Source organism: Mustelus asterias, unplaced genomic scaffold (assembly GCF_964213995.1).
Source record: "Mustelus asterias unplaced genomic scaffold, sMusAst1.hap1.1 HAP1_SCAFFOLD_312, whole genome shotgun sequence".
Lineage (NCBI taxonomy): Eukaryota > Metazoa > Chordata > Chondrichthyes > Carcharhiniformes > Triakidae > Mustelus > Mustelus asterias.
This window is the reverse complement of record NW_027590276.1, coordinates 144,167-167,248: the sequence shown is the minus strand read 5'-3', so window position 1 is coordinate 167,248 and position 23,082 is coordinate 144,167. Positions and strand designations below refer to the sequence as shown.

Sequence of the window (23,082 nt, the reverse complement as noted above, 5' to 3'; positions counted from 1 at the left end):
GTTGCACTGACCTGTTAAGAATATTCCATGTGCATATTCCGTTAATTCTGCATAATAATTTAAATTGCATCTGATTTGGATGAAAATGGGGAAAGGAATATTTTGCACTGAAGCAAAAGAAACAAGAGATTTAACCCCCAAAGCAACACTGGCAGCATCTTTGGGTGCAGTTTGAATGTTAGTGATGCAGAACATCACTCCATCCCTCCCGCTTTCCAGAATAAGGTCATGTCCTCTGTGAAGCCAAGGCTCCCTTGGGCGTGAATAATTTCAATTTTTCAAATAAATCTGTTTAAGTTCAAGCCTCCAGGATCCAGCTGAATTTGGAAAAGACTTTGTGGCTGATTGACAGCTTTTGAACTTGAGTATAGTGGCTGCCTACAGGTGTACATATTGAGTAGTGGAAGGATGGTGGGTGATGGAGGAAGATGGCTTTAAAAGAACTGTCAAGTTGTTCATCTGTATAATACATATTTCCCCCACACACAGCAGTAAGTCACCCTATCTATGTAACCTGCTCCAGCCCTACAACCCTTTTTAAGATCTCTGCACTCCTCCAAATTTGACCAATTGCACATCCTCAGTTCCATTACTCCACCATTGGCAGCAATGTTGTCCAGGCCCTAAATTCCAGCAACAGTCCAGTACATCTTACTGCCTCGGTATATCTCTCTCATCCCCTTAAGATGCTCCTCAAAGCTACTACTGCGACCAAGCTTTTGGTCACCATATTAGACTCGAAGAGCCGAATGACCTACTTCTGCTCCTATTTCGAACCTTCAAATGTAATACCTTGTGTGGCTCGGTGTCAAATCTTGTTTGATAATCACTGCTATGGAGTGTCTTAAGATTTGTTTTTCATGTTAACGGTGCTATATAAATGTAAGTTGCTGTTGTCTAATCCTGAGTTCACCTCAGCTCGCCGCAGGAAATACTCGGTGGACACAGGAACCGGAGTACCTGTATCCTCTGAAAAAAGCACAGAAGCTGCTAGATAAACTCAGCAGGTCCAGCAGCATCTGTGGAGAAAGAAACAAGGGTTAATGTTTTGAGTCAGTATGATTCTTCAGAGTTAAAGAGAGGGAGGAATCATAGAATCCTCCAGTGCAGAAGGAGGCCAGTTGACCCATTGAGCCTGCACCAACCACAGTTCCACTCAGGTCCTATCCACATAACCCCTTGCATTTACCCTAGTTAGTCCCCCTGACACTAAGGAGCAATTTAGCATGGCCAATCAACCTAACCCGCACATCTTTGGATTGTGGGAGGAAAGCCACGCAGACACGGGAAGAATGTGCAAACTCGACACAGTGACCCAAGCCAGTGACTGCTGACCCAAGAGGGAGAAATGTCATAGAATTCAGACTGTTTAGGAGGGGGTGGAGTAGCTGGACCAAGATAGAAGATCAGGGGTAAGTGGGAACTCAGGAGAGAGTTAACAAAGATGTTATAGGCACAAAACAAAGAGTGTTAATGGTCATGTTAAAGACTAAAGAAGATGCGAATAGTGGCACAAAGATAAGATGGCAGAACGCGTTAATCTGACTTTGGCAACCACACATAAAAATTAAGTGCTGCTGATTTTCAGATGGGATCGTGACAGTGCTTTCCAATACACAACATTCATTCACCAAATCTTAATTAAACTCTAACCCCAGTTTGTGTTCACTTAGCAACAATTGGGCTTTATGACCATAAGGGGGAAAGTCCACTTTAGCTAGCTCAACCTTGTTTCTTGCACTAAAAGAAAATATGAATTATTCAGTAATTTTGGATTAAGCAATGTGCTCATTGTCCTATGTAAGTAGGAAAGAAGGAATTTAGTGCCGAAGGAATTTAGCACCAAAGGAAAATTGAATTAAGAAACTTTAAACTAAGGAGACCCTGCTATATAGAATGTTCCTGATAAATCAGCAAATTGTCGCGCTCGCCACATGCAATGCCACAAGAGATCTAGAATTAATGATTATTGGGGAATGACATTTACTCCAAACTAGAAATTATTCAAGACATGAACAGATGTTAAACAAATGCAGTGGCAGAGAAAGAACTAAGTAGGTGTCTGCGATAAGTTGGAGGACAGAAGGAGATAGTATGCAGCAAAAGGAGTGGATAACGTGACGCAGATTGAGACAAACTATGGCTTCTGAGCACACGTAAATAACAACAGGAATAGCTGAGCGGAGAGGGGCAGGAAGAAAAGTGGAAAGAGGAGAAGAGATTCCTGGCCTGTGTCACAGACAGGTTCGGGAGAGAACTTAAACCCTTGAGTCCTTGCCTAAATTTCCATAATTGGCGTGTTTTATCTTGGAAAGGAGTATGAGTATGCAGTCAACTTTTTACATTGTCAGCAGCAAGCTATTGAGGGTTTAAATAAAGAGGATTACTTTTTGAAGTATTCGTCCCACTCTGACCCCAATCTGTGTTCACTTAGCAACAATTGGACCTTATGGCCGTAAGGGGAAAGTTCACTTTAGATGTAAACTCTTGCACTTTCACTCGCTCATTCTCACCCTCGTCCACTCTCAAGCCCCCCTGGCCTTGGTCTCAACAACTCTCAGGTTCCCACCCCCCCTCCCCACTGACCACGAAACGCCTGCAGGAGTCCTGTAGAACCCTGGGGTTCTGTGGAGCCCAGTCTGGGAACTGATACACCATGCACAGCCAGAAATACTGCTCTATTAAAGATAACACCGTAAGATGATGTTCTGCTAGCTGGATCCAGAATAATCGTACCCACGCAATGCAGGAACAACCTCTCCAGAAGATACGTACAGGCGACATGGAAATGGAGAAGTGTACGCTCAGAACCACATAGCTGTGAACAGGAAAAACATCCACAAATAGATTGGAAATATGATGCCTACATGCAATGTGACTCAGAATTACAGAAACGGACAAAAAGAGAAGATAGCTACTGAAGTACCACCCAGACCATGACACACCATAATTTATCGACTCAACCAAGAATAGTAACTCACAGTTGCAGAGTACTACTTAAAGTTCCCTTTTATCCGAAAGGTAAAGGAATTGAGAGCTATAATGCTCATCTCTGCAGTACGAGCTCGAGGTGCCGAGCAAGGGATTCCTGAAAGGACAATACAATTAGCCACCAGAGAATTCATCGAATTTGCTGAATGGTAGAGCTTCAATGTCATCACCTCATTACCACATTATTCAAGGGGACACGGGCTTATCGAAGATGTCTGAGGATGGTCATGAAATCCTCACGAAATGCTGAGAGATGGAGGAAGGCCTGAACCTTGCCTTATTCTTACTCCAATCTACACCTCTCAAGGCTGGCATGAAATCCCCTGCAGAGATTTTGAACGGAGGAAAGTATAAGACAGCTCTGCCAAGCAAGATACTCCCTCCAGGTGACTAGGAGGAAGGAAGATGACAACTCCTTGCACAGGTTGGAGGTGGCCAACAATTGAACAAGCATGTACATCACTGCCTGAGCTGTTGAAAGGACAAACTGCACATATATCAAATCATGAAAACCTGGATAAAAGCAAAAAACTGTAGATGCTGGAATCTGAAACAAGAACAGAAAATGCTGGAAAATCTCAGCAGGCCTGACAGCATCTGTGGCGAGAGAATGTGATGGAATACTCCCCACTTGCCTGGATGGGTGCAGCTCCAACAACACTCAAGAAGCTTGACACCATCCAGGACAAAGCAGCCCGCTTGATTGGCACCACATCCACAAACACTCAATCCCTCCATCACCGACACTCAGTAGCAGCAGTGTGTACTATCTACAAGATGCACTGCAGCAATTCACCAAAGATCCCTAGACAGCACCTTCCAAACCCACGACCACTTCCATCTAGAAGGACAAGAGTAGCAGATACATGGGACACCACCACCTGCAAGTTCCCCTCCAAGCCTCTCACATCCTGACTTGGAAATATATCGCCGTTCCTTCGCAGTCGCTGGGTCAAAATCCTGGAATTTCCTTCCTAACAGCATTGTGGGTCAACCCACAGCACATGGACTGCAGTGGTTCAAGAAGGCAGCTCACCACCACCCTCAAGGGCAACTAGGGATGGGCAATAAATGCTGGCCAGCCAGTGATGCCCATGTCCCATGAATGAATAAATAAAAAACAGAGCCAATGTTTTGAGTCTGGAAGACCCTTTGTCAGAGCTGATAATCATTTTTAGTTTCCAAAAGAAAGTTGACATTGAAAGACTTGTATTTATACAGAGGCATTACATATTTTTTAAAAGAGGGATGCTATATTGTTTTGATATTTCTATAGAGCTGGGAGCCAATTATTAGGGGAACATATATCCCTGCCACAACGCAGCCATGTGCTGGGTAATACTGCGCTGTACCAATCCAACAGCCACACGGAGAGGTGTAAGAAATATACTCAATGAAACTTCAGCATTCTGAACCTGAAGTGTGATTAATACTAACCTCTTGGAACTGGAAGACGTAAGAGTGGTTGAGTGTTGTGTCTCCTGGTTATTCCGTCAAGTTGGGTTTGGGATTCTTGGTTAGTTCAGTATGTTAGGTGTTTGTGGGGGTTTTTTTTGTTTAGCAAGTGCAAAGTCCCCAAGCCAAGCAGTTTCTTCCAGTTCTGCTGTGTTGAGTGCGGATAGACCTTCGCTGAGTCTGTGGATTGGACACTCTTCTATGACGTGTTGCATGGGTTGCTCTCTCTCTCAGGCATGTAGGGGGCTGGCACTAATGTCCCAGCTGTGGAGGTTGGCCAAGCATGGGCCATGGTCGGTCCTGAACCGGTTGAGGATGGACTAGGCTTTCCTTGGAAGGTTGAAACCTGGCAGCAGCTGGGTTGGGTTTGAGACCAGGTGCTTGTTTGTCGTGTCCAATCATTCCCATTCATTTGCCCAGCTGGAATTTGCATTGAGTGGCAGGGTTTTTCCAGATCGGCCCTCTTGATGGGAGTTGTACCTTGTGCGGGCTGAATAGATCAGCGTGAAGTGGCAGACTGGTGGTTAATCTGGTGTTTTAGATGCAACTGGTTGCTTATGCAGAACAGTCCATTGCCCTGGTCAGATTTCTAGTGGAATCACATTGTATGAGCAGGTTTTCAAGGGGCCAAAGTTGAACATAGAACAGTACAGCACAGAACAGGCCCTTCGGCCCACGATGTTGTGCCGAGCTTTATCTGAAACCAAGATCAAGCTATCCCACTCCCTATCATCCTGGTGTGCTCCATGTGCCTATCCAATAACCGCTTAAATGTTCCTAAAGTGTCTGACTCCACTATCACTGCGGGCAGTCCATTCCACACCCCAACCACTCTCTGCGAAAAGAACCTACCTCTGATATCCTTCCTATATCTCCCACCACGAACCCTATAGTTATGCCACCTTGTAATAGCTCCATCCACCCGAGGAAATAGTCTTTGAACGTTCACTCTATCTATTCCCTTCATCATTTTATAAACCTCTATTAAATCTCCCCTCAGCCTCCTCCGCTCCAGAGAGAACAGCCCTAGCTCCCTCAATCTTTCCTCATAAGACCTACCCTCTATATAAAATATAATCATGATGCACAATAGGTTTGTCTGTTCCTTAAGGAATACTAGTTAGATGTGAGCCGAGTGGCAGCTTGGCTCAGCTGGTAAGTCTCCTGACTGTGAGTCAGATGATTGTAGGTTCAAGGCACACCAGGGATATAAAAACAAAATCAAGGCTGACTTAATTGTCAGTGTTAACTCAGGGAATGCTGCAATGTACAAATGAATTGTGACAGTCATTGCACTAAAGATCCCATTTGCCTGTTCAGGTAGATGAAGAGGAGTTAGGAGTTTTCCCAGTGATCTGGTCAAATATTCTTCCCTCAACGCTTTCATTCGTTTGCTGTTTTTTTGGGATCTTGCTGTGCACATGCTCTTTCTATATAGTTTCATTATATGAAAGATAGGATGATCAACAACTGGGACCTTGCCAATGAATGCATTTAAAAACTAAATGCAGTCACTGTAATGACAATGACTACACTTGGAAATGAACCAACTGGATGTGAAGTTATAGAATCATTGAACCCCTGCAGTGCAGAAGGAGGCCATTTGGCCCATTGAGTCTGCACTGACTCTCTGATAGAAGATAAGGACTAGGAACAGGAGTAGGCCACTTGGCCCCTCGAGCCTGCTCGGTCATTCAATAAGATCATGGCTGATCTTTTTGTGGACTCAGCTCCACTTACCCGCCCGCTCACCATAACCCTTAATTCATTTACTGTTCAAAAATCTATATTTGCCTTAAAAACATGCAACAAGGTAGCCTCAACTGCTTCACTGGGCAGGGAATTCCACAGATTTGCAACTCTTTGTGTGAAGAAGTTCCTCCTCAACTCAGTCCTAAATCTGCTCCCCCTCATTTTGAGGCCATGCCCCCTAGTTCTGACTTCACCCGCCAGTGGAAACAACCTAACTGCTTCTATCTTGTCTACTCCCTTCATAATTTTATATATTTCTATAAGATCTCCCCTCATTCATCTAAATTCCAGTGAGTATAGTCCCACTCTACTCAGGCTCTCCTCATAAGCCAACCCTCTCAACTCCGGAATCAACCTAGTGATTCTCCTCTGCACCCCCTCCAGTGCCAGTATATCCTTTCTTAACTTATCCAATATAAGTTAAGAAAGGTCCTATCCCTGTAACCCCACACTTACCCCACGTAAGTGTTTTGGATTGCCCGAGAATGCAGAACACTTAACACAAATGGCAAGTTCCTTCCCATATACAATTCCCACATTTCAACAGAGATTTCAACCATTGTCAGCTGACGTACTGAACCTAAAAAGCAGGATATAAGAATGGAAATATATATGTTACCTCCACAGAATTAAAACCAATACCATAATCAGGGACATGAACCTCTCAGGATGAGACTAACCCACTGAATTTGGGGATTACTAAAACGCACATGTCAAAGCCTGATGCAAGCATGGAGTTCCATTTTCACTGATTAATTCTCATTCTCCCACTACACAAATTTTATTAAGGTAAAGGAAGACTTGCCTTGTCATAGTGCCTTTTGTAAGCTCAGATCATCCTATAGGGCGGCACGGTGGCACAGAGGTTTGCACTGCTGCCTCACAGCGCCAGAGACCCGGGTTCAATTCCCAGCCTGGGTCGCTGTCTATGTGGAGTCTGCACATTCTCCCCGTGTCTGCGTGGGTTTCCTCCGGGAACTCCGGTTTCCTCCGAAAGACGTGCTGGTTAGGTGCATTGGCTGTGCTAACTTCTCCCTCAGTGTATCTGAACAGGTGCCAGAGTGTGGCGACTAGGGGATTTTCACAGTTACTTCATTGCAGTGTTAATGTAAGCCTACTTGTGACGCTAATAAATAAACTAAACTTTTTTTTTAAAAAAAGGCCTTTGCAGCTAATTAAGTATTTTTTAAAGTGGAGTCGCTGTTGCCTTGCAGGAAACATGGGGCAGCAATTTCTGCACAGCAAGAGCCCAAACAAATGACAATGTGATCAGGACCAGATTATCTTTTTCTTTTTTGTGACGTTGGTTGAAGGCTAATATGGGCCAGAACTCCCTCCAGTTTTTCTTCAATACAGTGAACTGGAATAATTTGTGTCCATCTGAGAAGGTTTAATGTCCTGTCTAACACATGGTTCCTCTGAGCAGCTGTCCATCAATACTATACTGGTAGGACATTATCCCTCGAAAGCTGCTTCCACATTTCTATCCCTAATGCTTGGTTTTGGTGAAGATTGTTAATGCATGGTGGCACAGTGGTCAGCACTGCTGACTTAGCACCAGACCAAGGTTCAATTCTGCTCTCGGGTCATTGTCTGCGTGCGGATTGCACATTCTCCCCATGTCTACATGTGTTTACTCCGGGTGCTCCAGTTTCCTCCCACAGTCCAAAGATGCGCAGGTTAGCTTGATTGGCCATGCTAAATTGCCCCATAGTGTCAGGGGAATTAGCAGGGTAAATACGTGGGGTTACGGAGATGGGGTCTGGGTGGGATTGTTGTTAGTGCAGATTCGATGGGCCAAATGGCCTCCTCCTATATTGTAAGGGTTCTATGCATCTCATTTTTTTTCATAAATTTTTTGTTTTGGGTGGTAACCCAAAGCAGTAGGGAGACAGAAGAGAAGGTTGAGGACAGCACAGAAGTTAAAGAGAGCACATTAAATAGTAAGGGCAGTGTCAGTAATCCTAGTACTGGACAAATCGGGCAAAAGCAAGACAGAGAGCAAGGGAAGTCCAGGTTAAACTGCATTTATTTCAATGCAAGAGGTCTGACGGGCAAGGCAGATGAACTCTAGGCATGGACAGGTACATGGGACTAGGATATTTATAGCAATTACTGAAACATGGCTAAGGGAAAGGCAGGACTGGCAGCTCAATGCTCCAGAGTACAGATGCTATCGAAAAGATGGAACAGCAGGTAAGAGAGGAGGGGGTGTTGCACTTTTGATTAAGGAAAACATCACGGCAGTTCTGAGGGGGGATATATCTGAGGGTTCGCCCTTTAAGTCTATATGGGTAGGACTGAGAAATAAGAAGGGAGAAATCACTTTGATAGGGTTGTACTATAACTCCCAAATAGTCGGCAGGAAATTGAGGAGCAAATATGTAAGGAGATTACAGATAGCTCCAAGAAAAATAGGGTGTTAATAGTAGGGGATTTTAACTTTCCCAACATTGACTGGGACAGCCATAGCATTAGAGGCTTGGATGGAGAGAAATTTGAGTGTATTCAGGGGAATTTCTCATTCAGTATGTGGATGGCCCGACTAAAGAGAGGGCAAAACCTGCTGCCCTCTTGGGAAATAAGGAAGGGCAGGTGACAGAAGTGTTAGTGAGGGATCACTTTGGGACCAGTGATCATAATTCCATTAGTTTTAGTTTCAGGTAGCTATGGAGAATGATAGGCCTGGCCCAAAAGTTAAAATTCTAAATTGGGGCAAGGCCAATTTTGATGGTATCAGGCAGGAACTTTCAACAGTTAATTGGGGGAGTCTGTGGGAAGGCAAAGGCTTTCAAAAGTGTGTTTGAACAGGGTTCGGAGTAAGCACATTCCTCTTTGAGTGAAGGGCAAGGCTGGTAGAAGTAAGGAACCCTGGATGACTTGGGATATTGAGGCCGTGGTCAAGAAGAAGGAGGAGGCATATGACATGCTTAGGCAGCTGGGATCAAGTGGATCCCTTGAGAGTATAAAGGGTGTAGGAGCAGAGTTAAGAGAGAAATCAGGAGGGCAAAAAGGGGACACGAGATTGTTTTGGCAGATGAGGCATGGGAGAATCCAAAGAGCTTCTACAAATACATAAAGGGCAAAAGTGTAACTAGGGAAAGAGTAGGACCTCTTAAGGATCAACAGGGTCATCTATGTGTGGATCCACAAGAGATGAGTGAAATCCTAAATAAATATTTCTCATCAGTATTCATTGTTGAGAAAAGCATGGATGTAAGGGAACTTGGTGAAATAATTAGTGATGTCTTGAGGAGTGTACATAGAGAAGGAGGTGCTGGAAGTCTTAAAGTGCATCAAGGTAGATTAATCCTTGGACCTGATTAGGTGTATCCCAGGACATTGTGGGAGGCCAGGGAGGAAATTGCAGGTCCCCTAGTAGAGATATTTGAATCATCGATAGTCACAGTTAAGGTGCCTAAAGATTGGAGGATGGCAAATGTGCCTTAGTTTAAGAAGGGCTGCAGGGAAAAGCCTGGGAACTACAGGCTGATGGGCCTCATATCTGTAGTGGGTAAGTTGTTAGGAGATATTTTGAGAGACAGGATCTATAGGCATTTCGAGACGCAAGGACTGATTAGGGAGAGTCAGCATGGCTTTGTGAGTGGAAAATCATGTCTCACAAATTTGATTGAGTTTTTTGAAAGGGTAACGAGGATAAGGAGTAAAGGACTAAGGTGAGGGGAAATTTCTTCACCCAGAGAGTGGTGAATGTGTGGAATTCACTACCACAGAATGTAGTTGAGGCCAAAACGTTGTGAGATTTCGAGAAGAAATTAGGTCTAGCTCTTGGGACTAAAGGGATCAAGGGATATGAGGGAAGGGGGAGATCAGGATATTGATTTCGATGGTCAGCCATGATCAAAATGAATGGCGGGGCAGGCTCAAAGGGCAGAATGGCCTACTCCTGCTTCTGGCTTCTATGCTTCTACTGCACAGGATCACTGAGATAGAATCAGCATAAATACAGCACATCAACATATCGAATTTTATTATATTAGAGAAGAGAAGGGTGGGAGGAGAGTTGATGAAGGTGTTTAAAATCATGAGGGATTTGGACAGAGTAGATCATTGAATCGCTACAGTGCAGAAGGAGGGCTCATCGAGTCTGCACTGACCACAATCCCACACAGGCCCTACTCCCTTAATCCCACCTATTTACCCTGCTAGCACCCCCGCCTCCCTCCGACACTAAGGGGCAATTTAGCATGACCAATCCACCTAGCCCACACATCTTTGGAGGATATTGAGAAGCTAGATATTGAGAAGCTTTTTCCATTGGTGGTGGAAAAACCCTTTGACTTGGCAGTTGGCTAAGATCTGGAATGCACTGCTTGAGAGCGTTGATGGAGGCAGTGAAGGGGTAAATTTGTAGGATAACAACAAAAGGCATGGGAGTGGCACTAGGTGAATTGTTCTTGTGGAGAGCCGACAGACACGATGGCCCGAATGGCCTCCATCTGTGCTCTAACTTATCTATAATTCTATTTCTGAGATACCCAATCCCATGGCATCACAAGTTTACGAGTTCATTTGAGATGACTCAATAAAAAAAGTCTCAAAGTTGTGAGTTAGAATCAAGTAGCATGGCAGGAGGCCATTTGGCCTGTTGTCCCTGTGCCAACTCCCTGAAAAAACCATCTCATTAGCTCCATTCTGCTGTTCTATTTCCCATAGCCCTGCAAAATATTTCCGTTTGTAAGTATTTATCCAATTCCTTTATAGTTTATTAATTTATTAGTCACAAGTAGGCTAACATTAACACTGCAATGAAGTTACTGTGAAAATCCCCTAGTCGCCACACTCCAGCGCCTGTTCAGGTACACGGAGGGAGAATTTAACATGCCAATGCATTTAATCACTGGATAAAAGCAAATTACTGCGGATGCTGGAATCTGAAACCAAAAGAGAAAGAGCTGATGTTTCGAGTCTGGATAACCCTTTGTCAATGCGTCATCTGGACTCGAAGCGTCAGCTCTTTTCTCTCCTCACAGATGCTGCCAGATCTACTCAGATTTTCCAGCATTTTCTCTTTTGGCTCCTAACTCGCACGTCTTTTGGACTGTGGTAGGAAACCAGAGCTCCCGGAGGAAGCCCATGCAGACGCAGGGAGAACGTGCAGACTGCGCACAGTGACCCAAGTCAAGAATCGAACCCGGGTCCCTGGCGCTGTGAGGCAGCAGTGCTAACCACCGTGCCACCATGTTTGTGAAGCAGGAATGGTATTGGTCATGGATTGAAAGTTAAAGAAATATTCTTCCCTAGCACTCAAATTCCTCAATCGGATAAATGTTAAAACAAGGTAAGGATGTTGAGAACAGAATATATATTAAGAACACACCAATTTATTCAACTTGTTGGACACCACTGAAAAGAATTTGCATTTATATAGCACCTCTCATATCTCAATATCTCAGCCATTGAAGTACTATTGAAGTGTTGTCACTGATGTAATGGAAGAAACGCTGCAGCCAATTTTCACACAGGTAGATCCCACAAACAGCAATGCAGCAATGGGCAGGTTATTTATTTTAATTATGTTGGTTGAGGGATAAATTGTACCACAGGATCTTCTATATCCAAATGAATGAGCTGATGAGGTCTTGGTTTAGCACTGAATTGGAAAGATGGCACCTCCAACAGTGCAGCAGTCTTTCACCATTGCACTTGGGTGTCAGCCTAGGTTTGTTGTTGAACTCTCCGGAGTGGGACTTGAAGCAACAATATTTGGGCTCCAGAGGTTAGCCACGACAACACCACTGTCGGTACACGTGTTAAGGCGGACAGGCTGCAGAATAGTGTGTGGAAGAGCATTTTCTCAATGTGTTCTAGCATTTGATCTTGCGCTAACTCAGACCCCATTATGTTGCTGCAGGTTAACTCATGACATAAGTTTGGAGGAGTTTGAAGATGAAGACTTGTCTGAAATAACAGATGAATGCGGAATAAGTCTGCACTGTAAGGATGGCCTGGCCACAAGGGTAAGAATTTGTGAGCTGTGAGTATGGTGTGAATGTTGGCCCCCGGGTGTGTCTCACCTTGGTGGTGTGGAGCGGGGCGGGGAAACATTGGTGAGCAAAGTCATCACTGCACCAATAACCTCTCTTCGGCACCGTGGGTCTGAACCAACATGATGGGAAGTTGCAATTGAAATTGAGTAGAGAATGCTGCTAATATAGTAACAGCTATGCAAATATACTCTGGAAAAAATGCTTTCCTGTTCTTAGAAAAGTCCAAGACTTCTGGCAATTACCTCTGTCCAGTATTTTCCACATGATGTTAAGTTGTAATCAGAATCATGGGAGTGTCTGGTAAATGTCTGGAGATAAAATTAATGTAAGAAGTTTAACAACACCAGGTTAAAGTCCAACAGGTTTATTTGGTAGCAAAAGCCACACAAGCTTTCGGAGCTCCAAGCCCCTTCTTCAGGTGAACAACTCACCTGAAGAAGGGGCTTGGAGCTCCGAAAGCTCGTGTGGCTTTTGCTACCAAATAAACCTGTTGGACTTTAACCTGGTGTTGTTAAACTTCTTACTGTGTTTACCCCAGTCCAACGCCGGCATCTCCACATCATGATAAAATTAATGCCCATGAGGGTGAAGCGATGCCAACAGCATGGGTTCAATTCCCATACCAGCTGAGGTTATTCATGAAGACCTGCCTTCTCAACCTTGCCCCTCGTTTGAGGTGATCCTCGGGTTAAATCACCACCAGTCAGCTCTCCCCCCTCAAAGGAGAAAGCAGCCTCTGGTCATCTGGGACTACGGTGACTTTATCTGATGTTAACTCTGTCACAGCGCCACAAGTAGCCAGCCCTGGAGTTGCACGCATGCGCTCAATAAATTCCAGATAACTAGGGGGTGATTCTCCAAAAAAAATTCTCAGTGTTGAATGTGTGTAAAAACTGGAGTAAATCCCGCAGTTTTTTTCAGCAGGAATTTCAGAATGAATCTCCCACACTGCAGTGCACAAACGTGGATCATGCTGAAATTCAATGGGCTGAATTCCCGCTGGAGAGGCCAGCAGCAGTTTATTTATTAATGTCACAAGTGGGCTTACATTAACACTGCATTATTGTGAAAATCCCCTCGTCGCCACACTCCAGCACCTGTTCGGGTACACTGAGGGAGAATTTATCATGGCCAATGCATCGAACCAGTACATCTTTCGGACTGTGGGAGTAAACCGGAGCACCCGGAGGAAACCCACGCAGACACGGGGAGAACATTGCACAGACAGTGACCTAAGCCAGGAATCAGACCCTGGTCCCTGGTGGTGTGAAGCAGCAGTGCTAACCACTCTACCGCTGTGAGTGGGCCCCTGTACATGCGCCAATCTGTCAGCGTCGAGATCGGTGCATGTGCAGTGGCCCTGCATTGCCGGCCTCACAGTCACTGGCCAGCCTCGCGACCCCCCCATGTTGCTGCCCCTCCGACCCCACACGGCCTGATCGTTGGTCTCCCAGACACGTCTGGGCCAGCCCCACCCCTCCCCCCGCAGCTCGGATCTCCTGATGGTGCTGGAAATCTGGCTGCCCGAGGCGCACAGAGGCTGTGGTGCCCAGCGAGGAGCCTGAGAAACAGCCTCTGCTCCCGTCTCCCAGCCCGGTGCGCTACAAATGCAGCACAGCGGCCTGGGAGAAACACCCCCGTGGTGCTTCCGGAATTTGGAATTCCGGATTGGAGAATGACCGTGAAACTATCGGATTGTTGTAAAAATCCATCTTGCTCATTAATGCACTTGGAGGAAGGAAATCTACAGTTGTTACCCAGTCTGACCAGTGTGTGACTCCTGACCCACAGCTGACTCAATCTTACTTGCCCTCTGAAATGGCCCAGCAAGCCACTCCATTGTATTCAAGAAGGCAGCTCACCACCACCACATTGAGGACAATTGGGAATGGGTAACAAATACTGTGTTTTCTTATGACATGATGTGGAGAAACCAGCATTGGACTGGGGTGAACACAGTAAGAAGTCTCACAACACCAGGTTAAAGTCCAACAGGTTTATTTGGTAGCAAATACCATAAGCTTTCGGAGCGCTGCTCCTTCGTCAGATGGAGTGAAGGAGCAGCGCTCCGAAAGCTTATGGTATTTGCTACCAAATAAACCTGTTGGACTTTAACCTGGTGTTGTGAGACTTCTTACTTTCTTATGACAGCCATATACTGTGAGCGAATTAAAAGAAAAAATATCACCAGAAGAATATAGGGCTATTGGTTTATGAGATGGTTTATGACAACTGACTATTGTGATAGAGGTTATAATGTAATTTAAAACAGAATTGTTAAAATATTTGAGAAGGAACTATATAAAAGGATTTGGAAAACCAGCAGAGGGTATACAGGTAAAGAAGAGAACTTTATTTAACGCCTTACACAACCTCAGGACGTCGCAAAACACTTGATAATAAATGAAAGTACTTGTGAATTGTTACGATGTAGGATATAAGATAGATCTTACTAAATAACTGACACATGAACAATGGATCAAGTGATTTATTTCTAGGCTGTAATTTTTATGAAGTTGTGATTCAGTTTGCTGCCGTTACCCTTGCAATATCCATAATTTGAAAAGTTTTTCGTCTGAGGTTTGCCTCAAGAACATAAAGGATCTGGAATAAATAGTGTCGAGGAGAATAACCCCTGGCTTTGACATACCTTGCTGTGAATATTGGTTCTTGGCTCAGTAACACCTCCCAAATTCAGAATTCTCATCCTTCCCTTGTCCTGCCCCATCTCTGTAACCTCCTCCATTTTTACAATTACATATCATGGGGCCCTTCCACTGAGGGTTAGCGGACCAAATTTTGCATTGAGTCACATTGGGAGATATCCGGACAAGTCAAGCTTGATCAAAGAGTCGCTTAAAAAATGCGAGAAGTAGAGAGGTGAAGATTTTCAGGGAGGGAATTCTACAAGCCTGGGCAGCTGAAGGCATGGTTACCAATGGTAGAGCGATTAAGATTGGGAATGTACATGGTTCTGGATTGGAGGAAAGCAGGGTGTTGCCTCACAGATACAGTGGCCTTTGCTATCTTATTGAAGAGCACAATTACACCTGCCACTCCTCCAAGATGATCAGAGGATTAGATAGGGTGGATAGTGAGAGCTTTTTTCCTCAGATGGTGATAGCTAGCACGAGGGGACATAGCTTTAAATTGAGGGGTGATAGATACAGGACAGATGTCAGAGGTAGGTTCTTCACTCGGAGAGTAGTAAGGGCGTGGAATGCCCTGCCTGCAGCAGTAGTGGACTCGCCAAAATTAAGGGCATTTAAATGGTCATTGGATAAACATATGGATGATATTGGAATAGTATAGGTTAGATGGGCTTTAGATTGGTTTCACTGGTCGGTGCCACATCGAGGGCCGAAGGGCCTGTACTGTGCTGTAATGTTCTATGTTCTAAAACAATGGGCATGGCATTAATAAGACTGCATCTGTATTGCTTCTGGGGTTCTGGGCAGCCAAACTGTACATGATATGGTTTCCAGGATAATCTCTTCCTGGGGGGGCACAGTGGTTAGCACTTCTGCCTCAGGGCGCCAGGGACCTGGGTTCGATTCCCGGCTTGGGTCATTGTCCGTGTGGAGTTTGCACATTCTCCCTGTGTCTGCGTGGGTTTTCTCCGGGTGCTGTGGTTTCCTCCCATAGTCTAAAGATATGCAGGTTAGGTTCATTGGCCATGTTAAATTCTCCCTCAGTGTACCTGAACAGGTGCCGGAGTATGGTGAGTAGAGGATTTTTGCAGTAACTTCATTACAGTGTGAATGTAAGCCTACTTGTGATAATAAATAAGCTTTAATAAATAAACTTTATTGATGCTAATCAGGATGACCTCCTGAATGTCTTGACTCACTTTGCAGCATAGATTGTGACCCATCTGTCACGTCAGCAAAACCAAAACTCAGAGCTAATTGTCAGAGGGACAACTGTCCAGCCCGTGTCAGCAAAAGCCAAAATATAGTCCCGATTCAATTCTTTACTTGGACTAAGTCAAGGGCAGGCAGAGCACTTGGTAAACTATCCCATTGGAAAATCTGCTGAACTAATTTGTGGCTGCTGCATTAGCTTTGGTTCTATCGTCCCAGACATCGGAACTGAATACTGACAAATAGGATTCGAATAAAGCCGGCAAGTCTGTTCTAGTCATGGACTGTAGTGGTTCAAGAAGACGGCTCACTGCCACCTTCTCAAGGGCATTTAGGTATTGGCAATAAATGTTGGCCTTGCCAGTGTGGTGAACCATCGTTGGTTCCCACTAGGTAGTACTGGCCAGTGTCTGGCCAGTACTACGAGTATGTATATATGTTGCTGTTGGGGTTAGGGATGGGTTGTTCTACTTGTTGCTGTTGGGGTTAGGGTTGGGCTGTTACACCTGTATTATAGTTATTATGGTACATCCCAGTCAGGCTCCGCCTCCTGGGAGAGGTATAAAGGTCACTGCTCTGTCTGGGACCCCTCAGTCTGGGATCGTGTACTATACATGGTAGCTTCGTTGTAATAGTAAATAAAAGCCTTTATTTCCTTGAGCATCTCAAGCCTCATGTGTGATAACGCGCATCAGCCAGTAACTCCCACATCACGTGAAATAAAATAAAAGCCAATTAATGAGCACTAATTATTAGATCCCTGGCTGCGATGTACCCTTTAGCTTTGGTGGGTCACATTCTTATCATTGAGTTAGGAACTTACGAGTTCAAGTTACAAACCAGAGACTTGACCACAAAATCTAGGCTGCTTTTTTGATTTGATTTATTATTGTCACATGTATTGGTATGCAGTGAAAAGTATTGTTTCTTGCGCGCTATACAGACAAAAGCATACTGCACATAGAATACATAGGGGAGAAGGAAAGGAGAGGGTGTAAAATGTAGTGTTACATTCATAGCTAGGGATGTAGAGAAAGATCAAATTAATATAAAGTAAGTCCATTCAAAAGTCTGATGGCAGCAGGGAAGAAGCTGTTCTTGAGTCGGTTGGTTCGTGATCTCAGACTTTTGTATCTTTCTCCCGACGGAAGAAGATGGAAGAGTATGTCCGGGATGTGTAGGGTCCTTGATTATGCTGGCTGCTTTTCTGAGGCAGTGGGAAGTGTAGACAGAGTCAATGGATGGGAGGCCGGTTTGCTGATGCACCCAGCGCAGAACTGAAAGAGTGCTGCACTGTTAGAGGCGCTGTTTGTCAGGGGAGACATTAAACTGAAGCCCAGTTGGCCCCTCGGGTAGATCACATAGTATTATTTCAAAGAATTGCTGGGGAAATATGCTCCGTGTCCTGAGTCTTTCTCAGAAGACTGAGTAAACTTCTCAGAAGACTAAGGAAATTTGACATGTGAGCTACAACTCTCACCAACTTTAACAGATGCACCACAGAAAGCATTCTTCCTGGTTGTATCACAGCTTGGTGTGGCTCTGCCCAAGACCGCAAGGAACTACAAAAGGTCGTGAATGTTGCCCAATCCATCACGCAACCAGCCTCCCATCCATTGACTCTGTCTACTCTTTCCGCTGCCTCGGCAAAGCAGCCAGCATAATGAAGGACCCCACGCACCCTGGACATACTCTTCCACCTTCTTCCTTCGAGGAAAGGATACAAAAGTCTGAGGTCACGTACCAACCGACTCAAGAACAGCTTCTTCCCTGCTGCTGTCAGACTTTTGAATGGACTTGCCTTGCATTAAGTTGATCTTTCTCTACACCCTAGCTATGACTGTAACACTACATTCTGCACTTTCTCGTTTCCTTCTTTATGAACGGTATGCTTTGTCTGCACAGCGTGCAAGAAACAATACTTTTCACTGTGTTAATACATGTGACAATAATAAATCAAATCATAAAACGTTTATCCTTGGTGGGGCAGTGAGCTAAAGATGACGGATCCACAGCTGGGCCGGATTTTTCTCAGAAAGTTAGAGGTTTCTGGTTTGAGACCAAAATTTAAAGTAGTTGGCAAAAGCATTGGAACTAAGATGAGATTTCTTTTAAAGTAGCGGGTTGCAATCTGGAATACGCTGCCTAAAAGGGAAGTGGACGCAGATTTAATTATAACTTACAAAAGGGAATTGAATAATTGATTGAAGCAAAAACACTTGGAAGGTTAGGGGGAAAGAACAGAGAAATGAGATGAATTGAAAATGTCTTTAAGCACCTAGTGCAGACACGCTGGGCTGAATGCTGCCCTCCTGTTCCAGCGTTAAACTGAGCAGCCACAGTACTTAAGCAGAAAATCTGACTTTTTTCTCTACTTAAGCATTTGTACATGTTTTAAGTACGTGTGTCGTAGATAGTTACACAAAGATGGTAGTCTCACCAACGGTAATGGTGTCCAAAGTCCATGAGAAAGATGGTTGCTTCTTTGTATCATTCAAACATTTGATTGGATTTATCATTCTCACATGTGTTGGGATAAAGTGAAAGGTATTGTTTCTTACACATGAAACAGACAAAACATACCATTCATAGAGTACAGAGGGGAGAAGAAAAGAAGAGGGTTGCAGATCTTCTGATATCCTGGACACCTTCTTTCAAGCTTGCAATATGCTCAACTATGTCTCAGCTTCCGTTCAGCATCTTATCTGCAATTCATAGAATCATAGATTCCCGCTGTGCAGAAGGAAGCCATTCGGCCCATCGAGCCTGCACCGCCAACAATCCCGCCCAGGCCCTAGCCCCAAAACCCCACGTATTTACCCTGCTGGTCCCCCTGACACTAAGGGACAATTTAGCATGGCCAATCAACCTAACCAGTACATCTCAGTTACGAAGAAAGGGGAATTTTATTTTTCATTTGAAGGGTTCTAAATCTTTGGAATTCTCTACCCCAGAGATCTGTGGATGCTTAGTTGTTAAGTATATTCTAGGCAGAGATCAATAGGGTTTTGTACTCTAAGGGAATCAAATGATATTTGGGCTTAGTGCTGGAATGTGGAGTTGAGGTGGATGATCAGCCAAGTGTTCGGATCCCGGACCAGAATCCCAAGGTATATTAGGAAGCCAGATTAAACCCCAACAAATTATCTATTTTGGCGTAAGTGTGAGGATAGGGTATTTCTTTCCAGGAATGATCCCACTGACAAAGAAGGGATCTTCTATAGTGAGACAAATTTATTTAATAATACAGTTTAAATATAACGCTAACAAATGAAGCAGCTTAACCATTAATAGTTGAACAATATTTAAAATTAAAATTTAAAATTTAAAAAAAAAAATTTAAAATCCTCCGGGTGCTCCGGTTTCCGCCCACAGTCCAAAGATGTGCGGGTTAGGTTGATTGGCCATGTTAAAATTGCCCCTTAGTGTCCTGAGATGCGTAGGTTAGAGGGATTAGTGGGTAAAATATTTAGGGATATGGGGGTAGGGTCTGGGTGAGATTGTGGTCGGTGCAGACTCGATGGGCCGAATGGCCTCTTTCTGTACTGTAGGGTTTCTATGATTTCTATGATAAAATTGAAAGGAAGCAGCTTTTACTTTCTAGCTGAGGACTGTTCCAGTTCCAAATAAGCCCCAGTCATGCATAAATCAAATGCACTTTTAAATAAATACAGCTAGCAAACCCAGGCATACTTGCCTTCAGAGAGAGATAGAGGTCCAAAAGCCTGCAGAATCCTTCTAACTTCTACCAAGTTTCAGCTGCAACTCACTACTTTTTGCAAAAGCTTTTTGTTCTCTGCTACAAACACAAGTCTGTACTTAAACCACATCATCACATGACCCTGTCAATCACTCTAATCAGTAATCCCAGGGGAAATTAAGTAAACAAAAATACATTTACTAAAAGTAAACACTTGTGAGGCTGAAATGAGTAATTATCCTGCTCTCCCAAAATCTGAGCTGCATTTCCTTCAGACATACTGACTGCTTGCAGAATAAAGCTGAATTTTTAAACATTCCCCTCAAACATATAGAGATGTAGAGAAAGATCAACTTAAGGTGAGGTAGGTCGATTCAAAAGTCTGATGGCAGCAGGAAAGAAACTGTTCATGAGACCATTGGTATGTGACCTCAGACTTTTGTATCTTTTTCCTGATGGAAGAAGGTGGAAGAGAGTATGTCTGGGGTGCATGGCATCCTTAATTGTCCTGGCTGCTTTTCTGAGGCTGTGGGAAGTATAGACAGAGTCAATGGATGGGAGGCTTGTTTGTGAGATGGACCCGGCGACATTCACAACCCTTTGTAGTTTCTTGAAGTCCTGGTCAGAGCAGGAGCCATACCAAGCTGTGGTACATCCGGAAAGAATGCTTTCTATGGTGCATCTGTAAGATTTGGTGAATTGTAATGGACATGCCAAATTTCCTTAGCCTCGTGAGAAAGTAGAGGCGTTGGTGGGCTTTCTTAACTGTAGTGTCGGTATGGGGGGCCCAGGACAGGTTGTTGGTGATCTGGACACCTAAAGACTTGAAACCCTCGACTATTTCCATTTCATCACCTTGATGCGAGTTTAAAAACTGGACTTGCTGGCAATGAATGGGTGGACAGTTTATAGATGAAGACTGATCAAAGGCAGGGTAATTGAATTTAGAAGGATAAAACATGTGAAAACGTATAGCTCTGAAATGAAAATGCTTGGCTTGGAACCAAGAAAGCAAACCATTGCAGCAAAGTTTACAAATTGGTTGTGGGTCAATATTAGATTCAGCGACTTTCTCTCCTAATGTATAATTGCGCAAACAGTTCCTCACTGCGAGAGGCCTCCTGTTCAGCATTTTGGAGAGTCTTTTGGCCCATTACTTTCTGCTGTAGCCGCTGTGACGGGGAACTGTTGTTGGATTGTGATGAATGGCTGGATTCTGCTTCTTCTCTGGCACTGAAACCTGCAGCTGTGCCAGCTGTCGGGCTCTTCAGGTCCACAGGAGCAGGAGAATATAATTCTGCTCCTCCAGCCTACTCTGCCGTTCAATGACTGATGTGTATCTTAACTCCATCCACCTGATTGCTTCCATGTTTTTGCAACATGGGAGTCGTTTATAGCACGGTGGGAGATGTTCCTCTCACCATCCATCCACAAGCAGAGCGGTGTTTTGGATTTGCTTTCCTCTTTATAAGTGGTGGTGTCTTTCCCAACCCCTTGGTTTTGTAGTGATCCAGATTTCTATTAACCCCACCGCGAGCTCGAGTTAGGACAAACTCAAAGGGTTAGTTTATTTGCACATAAAATGCAAAAGGTTGGTCGCAATGTTGCCTCGACACAGAGGGATAGAGAAAAGAAGATTTTCAGTGCCGAGACCACCGAGGAAAGAAATATTCTTCATGTGGGTTCCACAATCGAGGTATTCCTTCACTGAATGAAGTCTGCAGGATGAAAACCGATGCTGTATAATTCACTTTTCCGGTGGCGTTGAATCCACACAATGAGAAAAGCAAGCAGAAATGAATGAGTCATGTAGGTGATGGTACAGGAAAAGCCTTGTGGATGGGGCCAAGTGATCAATCTGGAGCAGAGCTCCTTTTCTGTGAGGCTGACGGTTAGATGGTAAACATCGTATTGAGCTTTGCAGTTCAGCAACGCAATATTACTTATCCATAAGCCACAGGTCCGAGTCACATGACTCTTCCCCCCCTCCCCCCTTCTTTCCATCTGGCCTTTAACAAAGGGTGTGTATCCATCACCTGGGTTCCAAAGACTTTTGATTGTCTCAGCCATTAAGAATTGAAAGGAAGGCCTTTGTCTTAGCAGGCAATCCATCTCCACCTGCCAGCCTGCATGATTAAATGGGGACGGCCTTTGTGTAGCTCGCGTTGAAGTTGGGCTATGTATTCTGCCGGGGGCTCATTAGTGGCTCCTCAGAGATAACGAGGTACACATTTTCCTAAAACTGCCAGCTGGCTTCTTTTGTTCAGGGGTCACAGACATAGTTTCAGCCTTTTCCAGGAGCCTTGCTCAGTTTTAAAGTTTTAGAAATAGCAATGAGCACATCTATATATATTTTATAAAAATATACAGTGTGAGGTCTTAGTAGCTCAGACCATTAATCCTATTTGAATCCATGCTGGATCCTTCTAGAGCAAACAAGGCCCACTCTTTATCCCCATAGCCCTGCAAGCTGATTTATTTCAAATGACCATCCAATTTCCTTCTGATCATCTCCGCTTGCACCACATTAACCCCTGAATCTCTTACCTAAAACCTTAAACCTGTGTCCCCTAATCCTTGTACCATCAACTAATATGAACAGCCTTTTCTCGTCTATCCAAATCTGTTATAATCTTGTACCCCTCTATCAAATCCCCTCTCAACCTCCTTTGAAAGAACAACCTCCCCTTCCCCAATCTGGCCTTGTAGCTCAACCCACATCGCTAAAAAAGCTTTATCTTGTCATTATTGGTAGTGGACGGGGTACCAGTCAAGTGGGTTGCTTTGATGAGGATGGTGTTGGAGCTTCTCGAGTGTTGTTGGAGCTGCACTCATCCGGGCAAATGGAGAGTCTGGCAACACAGGGACTGTCTTCCTTGAAATAGAGAAGGCCAAGGAGAGACTTAATAGAAGTGTTTTGTCTCACTGGTGTCCGCGGGAATTTGCTGCCTATGTGTTGGCTGCCACATTTCCAACATTCTAACAGTGGCTACATTTCAGAAGTGCTTCACTGGCTCCAGAGTGTTTTGGGACGATCGTCATGGAAGTCCTGCTTTGTAAAAATTGCTGATGTGTCGTTGAAATCTTTAATGTAGTGAGTTGTTATGATCTGGAATGTTCTGCCTAAAAGGGTGGTGGCAGCAGATTTAATCGTAACTTTTGAAAGGGAACTGGATAAAAACTTGGACAGGAAAAATGTGTGCAGGCCTTCAGGAAATCCTCATCCATGTCATTGATGGGACAAAGATGTTGTGTTCCTCCAGCAGTGAGATGAAGCTCTTGCTAATCTGAGTATCTATGTGTAGAAGCG

General features: G+C 44.4%; 1 protein-coding gene across 1 annotated transcript in view; it reads left to right on the top strand.

Annotated features, from left to right (window-relative positions):
* The window catches only part of mapk8ip1b (mitogen-activated protein kinase 8 interacting protein 1b), a 186,428-nt gene that overhangs the window by 58,784 nt on the left and 104,562 nt on the right, over positions 1-23,082 (top strand). Inside the window, exon 2 of the mRNA XM_078204367.1 lies at positions 12,074-12,179. Coding sequence (XP_078060493.1) covers positions 12,074-12,179 — 106 coding nt within the window. The remainder of the gene's footprint in view (positions 1-12,073; positions 12,180-23,082) is intronic.